The sequence below is a fragment of the Sprattus sprattus genome, assembly GCF_963457725.1.
Source record: "Sprattus sprattus genome assembly, chromosome: 16".
In the NCBI taxonomy this organism is placed as follows: domain Eukaryota; kingdom Metazoa; phylum Chordata; class Actinopteri; order Clupeiformes; family Clupeidae; genus Sprattus; species Sprattus sprattus.
The window spans coordinates 3,054,308-3,059,307 of NC_137914.1; the positions used below are offsets into that span (position 1 = coordinate 3,054,308).

The 5,000-nt window shown below is 46.0% G+C and overlaps 1 protein-coding gene across 1 annotated transcript in view; it reads left to right on the plus strand.

Annotated features, from left to right (window-relative positions):
* Window positions 1-5,000, plus strand: part of plcb1l (phospholipase C beta 1-like) — a gene marked incomplete at both ends in the record, with an annotated part of 150,278 nt that overhangs the window by 108,927 nt on the left and 36,351 nt on the right. The window contains one exon of the mRNA XM_080853239.1: window positions 1,943-2,117. Coding sequence (XP_080709365.1) covers window positions 1,943-2,117 — 175 coding nt within the window. The remainder of the gene's footprint in view (window positions 1-1,942; window positions 2,118-5,000) is intronic.

Genomic DNA, 5,000 nt, shown 5'->3' on the forward strand with positions numbered 1-5,000 from the left:
TCTCTCATCTCTCTCTCTCTCTGTCTCTCTCCTCTTTCACTCTCTCCTCTTTCTCTCTCTCTCTTTCTTTCTCTCTCTCTGTCTCTCTCTTTCTCTCTCATCTCTCTCTCTCTCTGTCTCTCTCCTCTTTCACTCTCCTCTTTCTCTCTCTCTCTTTCTTTCTCTCTCTCTGTCTCTCTCTTTCTCTCTCATCTCTCTCTCTCTCTGTCTCTCTCCTCTTTCACTCTCTCCTCTTTCTCTCTCTCTTTCTCTCTCATCTCTCTCTCTCTGTCTCTCTCCTCTTTCACTCTCTCCTCTTTCTCTCTCTCTCTTTCTTTCTCTCTCTCTGTCTCTCTCTTTCTCTCTCATCTCTCTCTCTCTCTGTCTCTCTCCTCTTTCACTCTCTCCTCTTTCTCTCTCTCTCTTTCTTTCTCTCTCTCTTTCACTCTTTCATGCTCTCTCTCTCTCTTTCTCTCTTTATCTCTCTCTCCCTCCCTCCTTCTCTCTCTTTCTCTCTCTCTCCCTCCCTCTCTCTTTAACCCCCCTTCTCTCTCTCCCTCTCTCTCACACACACAAACACACACACACACACACACACACACACACACACACACACACTTGCTTTCATATTTCCTCACAGAAGAGATTCAAAGGCATCATGCGTCCGGCACCTTTCAGACGTCCTATTTAAGTCCGCAGGAAACGCTGTGACTGGAGCAGCCATTTGAGAAGTTTCTTTAATGATTGGGACAGCACTCCTCCCACCTCCTGGATCTTAATGTAATTCCGACACAAGTTAAGGGAGAGGTAGAGGAGAGAGGGAGAGGAGGGAGGTAGAGGAGAGAGGGAGAGGAGGGAGGGAGAGGAGGGAGGGAGAGGAGGAAGGGAGAGGAGGGAGGGAGAGGAGGAATGGAGAGGAGGGAGGGAGAGGAGGGATGGAGAGGAGGGAGGGAGGGAGGGAGAGGAGGGATGGAGAGGAGAGATGGAGAGGAGGGAGGGAGGTAGAGGAGAGAGGGAGAGGAGGGATGGAGAGGAGGGATGGAGAGGAGGGAGGGAGAGGAGGGAGGGACGAGTGGTCTGACTTCAAAGGCAGACTACTCGCTCCTCTCACAGACCTTCAGTCTCTCCGTTCATTTGAAAGTGGAAATGTGTGATTGAAATACGCCGGTGAACATTAGCGTATCTTTTGATGTATTACCGACACTACTGGCTATGGGAGTCGCTGAGCAGCCAGTATTTCAGGGAGTACGAGTACGGGAGTGAAATATGAACGTGTTCGACAAAGTGGATGTTTAAACATGCTTGTGTGAGTGAGAATAGATATCTCAGAGATTATGTTAACATGGAATGGATTTCTGCAAAGCAGCGACATTGACAGAGTGCACAGATGAAACATGAGTATGAAATAGGAGTGAATCATTAGATATGAATATAGTATTGGAAAACGTAACCTTATCTGTCAATTACAGTAGAGTGTGCCTAGTTTGTAACCTGTTCCAGCTGTTATTAATGCTTAATAAACGTGTTTGTAACCTGTTCCAGCTGTTATTAATACTTAATAAGCGTGTTTGTAACTTGTTCCAGCTGTTATTAATGCTTAATAAGCGTGTTTGTAACCTGTTCCAGCTGTTATTAATGCTTAATAAGCGTGTTTGTAACCTGTTCCAGCTGTTATTAATGCTTAATACGCATGTTTGTAACCTGTTCCAGCTGCTATTAATGCTTAATAAGCGTGTTTGTAACCTGTTCCAGCTGTTATTAATGCTTAATAAGCGTGTTTGTAACCTGTTCCAGCTGTTATTAATGCTTAATACGCATGTTTGTAACCTGTTCCAGCTGCTATTAATGCTTAATAAGCATGTTTGTAACTTGTTCCAGCTGTTATTTATGCTTAATAAGCGTGTTTGTAACTTGTTCCAGCTGTTATTAATGCTTAATAAGCATTGTTTGTAACCTGTTCCAGCTGGAGCCTGGTGTAGCTCTACCCAGTCCTATGGACCTGCTGGGCAAGATCCTGATCAAGAACAAGAAGAAGTCCCAGAAGGCCGGGGGCAGCACCAAGAAGAAGCTGACGGAGCAGATCTCCAACCCCTACAGCGACAGCTCCAGCATGTGTGAGCCCTCTTCACCCAGCGCAGGTACACCTCCTCACCATGACAACCCCTCCTCTAGACCCCCTCACCATGACAACGCCTCCTCCTCTAGACCTCCTTACCCTAACCCTAACCCCTACAGCGACAGCTCCAGCATGTGTGAGCCCTCTTCACCCAGCGCAGGTACACGCCCTCACCATGACACCTACTCCTCCTCTACACCTCCACCTCCTCCTCTAGACCTCCTTACCCTAACCCTAACCCCTACAGTGACAGCTCCAGCATGTGTGAGCCCTCTTCACCCAGCGCAGGTACACGCCCTCACCATGACAACGCCTCCTCCTCTACTACTCCTCATCCGCTACACCCCCTCACCATGACAACGCCTCCTCTAGACCCCCTCACCATGACACCTCCTCCTCTACACCTCTTCACCATGACACCTCCTCCTCTACACCTCCTCCTCCTCTACACCCCCTCACCATGACAACGCCTCCTCCTCTACACCTCCTCCTCTACACCTCTTCACCATGACACCTCATGACAAGATCTGGTAGATGAGTATGCAAGGATGGATGAATGAGACCAGAATTAATGTTGATCGTATGCCTGGTTGGATTGCTATTGCTATTGTTGCACAGGTATGGATGTATGAATGGAGGAGCAGTTTTGGTCAGGATGAATGCTGAGTGTTTGGTGTGATTGCTATTTGCACAGGAGTGTGGGAATTTACAGATTGCTATTTTTTGCACATGAATGCTTGTTTGCACAATACTATGTACAACAGTTCTTGAGCCTGTTTGTCCAATAGTTTTTACTGATCGTTTTCGTATCTGTGATTTGCCAATACTATGTACAACAATTTTGCACTTGCCCATGTGATGAACTGATTGTGTGTTGTATGTTGTATGTTGTTTCGTACTGATGTGATGCAGCTATTGCCCAGATCCAAACAAATTTCTCCCCTGGGAGACAAAATAAATTGACTTTGACTTTGACTTTGACCTCCTCCTCTACACCTCCTCCTCCTCTACACCCCCTCACCATGACAACGCCTCCTCCTCTACTACTCCTCATCCGCTACACCTCTTCACCATGACACCTCCTCCTCTACTACCCCTCCACCTCTACACCTTCTCACCATGACAACGCCTCCTCCTCTACACCTCCTCCTCTACACCTCTTCACCATGACACCTCCTCCTCTACTACTCCTCCTCCTCTACACCCCCTCACCATGACAACGCCTCCTCCTCTACACCTCCTCCTCTACTACCCCTCCACCTCTACACCTCCTCACCATGACACCTCCTCCTCCTCTACACCTCCTCACCATATAACCCCTACAGTGATAGCTCCAGCATGTGTGAGCCCTCTTCACCCAGCGCTGGTACACCTCCTTACTATGACAACCCCTCCTCTACTACACCCCGTCACCATGACAACGCCCTCTCTACTACACCTCCACCACTACACCTCCTCCTCCTCTACACCTCCTCACCATGACAATGCCGCCTCCTCTACACCCCCTCACTATGACGACGCCTCCTCCTCTAGACCTCCTCCTCTACACCTCCTCTACCCCTCACTATGACACCGCATCCTCCTCTAGACCAGTGGTTCTCAACCCTTGGGTCGCGACCCAAATTTGGGTCGCCAGAGTTTCTGAAAAGGTCGCGAGACGAATTCTAAATGTAAAACCTTTTTTTCAAGCCATGCTCCCTCTGCACATAAGGGAATCCCTGCCCCCAGTTCTGACATTAAACTATATAAACTATAAGCCGGTAATGGTTTTGCATGTAGGCCTATCTAACGATAACATGTTCGAACATTCAGCCAATCAAATTTGCATATAAGATATTTCAAATGTATGCAACATGTATTGCGCAATAATATGCTCTGACATGACCGGAGACTGTCTAGAGGCGACTAGTGTAGGCAAAAAGTCAACGTGTAAAACGAGTTCCAGCTCTCGACTTCTTCTGAAGAACCAAAGAGGGAGTTTTACAGGCGTGTGACCCGGTATTTCTGAAATATGGATTTACGTATTGCTTGAATGGTGAGCACCCGCCGCTGTGTGTGCCATGCAACGAAATACTGGCTAATGAAAGCCTGAAGCCTTCGAAATTGCAGATACATTTTGAAACAAAGCAGGCCAACTGTCTATAAAGATAAAGACTTTTTTTTTTTTACGTATGAGCCAAAACCTCGAGGCATCCCAAAAAAACAAAACAAACAAAAACATTTTTTTTTAACGTGCCATCACTGTTTAGGTCTCCTACCGGCTAGCTCAGAGCAAAACGTCCCATACGGTTGCAGAAGTTGCCATCGTTTTGTGCCCTGCACTCATAGGTGAAAAAGAAGCAGCGAACTTAAAGACAATTCCCGTGACAAACGACACTGTTCATGTGAGGATATGTGGCAGCCTCGATGACAGGAAAACATTCAGGGATCTCATTTACTATTTGAACATGTCCATTTCTCATTAAGTAGTTGAGCATGTAAGTAAGGATTTCTCATTTAAAAAATCAGTATAAGTCCTGTGATAAGTGGAACATGTTAGTCCATATCTGACTAAAAAGGTGAACATGTAAGTCCATGGATTCTTCTAAAGAAGTTGCACATGTAAGTTCATTATTTCCTATTAAAAAGTTGAAAATGTATGGCTAAAGATCATTTTTGTTCAAAGAAGTTCAGAAGTCCATGATTGCATAACTGATCCTGACTTTAAACAGTTGCATGTGTTTCCAATGGTTAAACAGTGGTAGAGTATTAGTAGTGGTAGTAATCATAATAATAAAATAATAATACAATTGTTAAATTATTGGCCTGATGATTCATGCTGATTATTAATTGTTGGGTCGCAACTGCACTGTTATCTAACAAGTCCGAGCGGACAACAAGATGCGTCAACTCAACTCTGCCACCT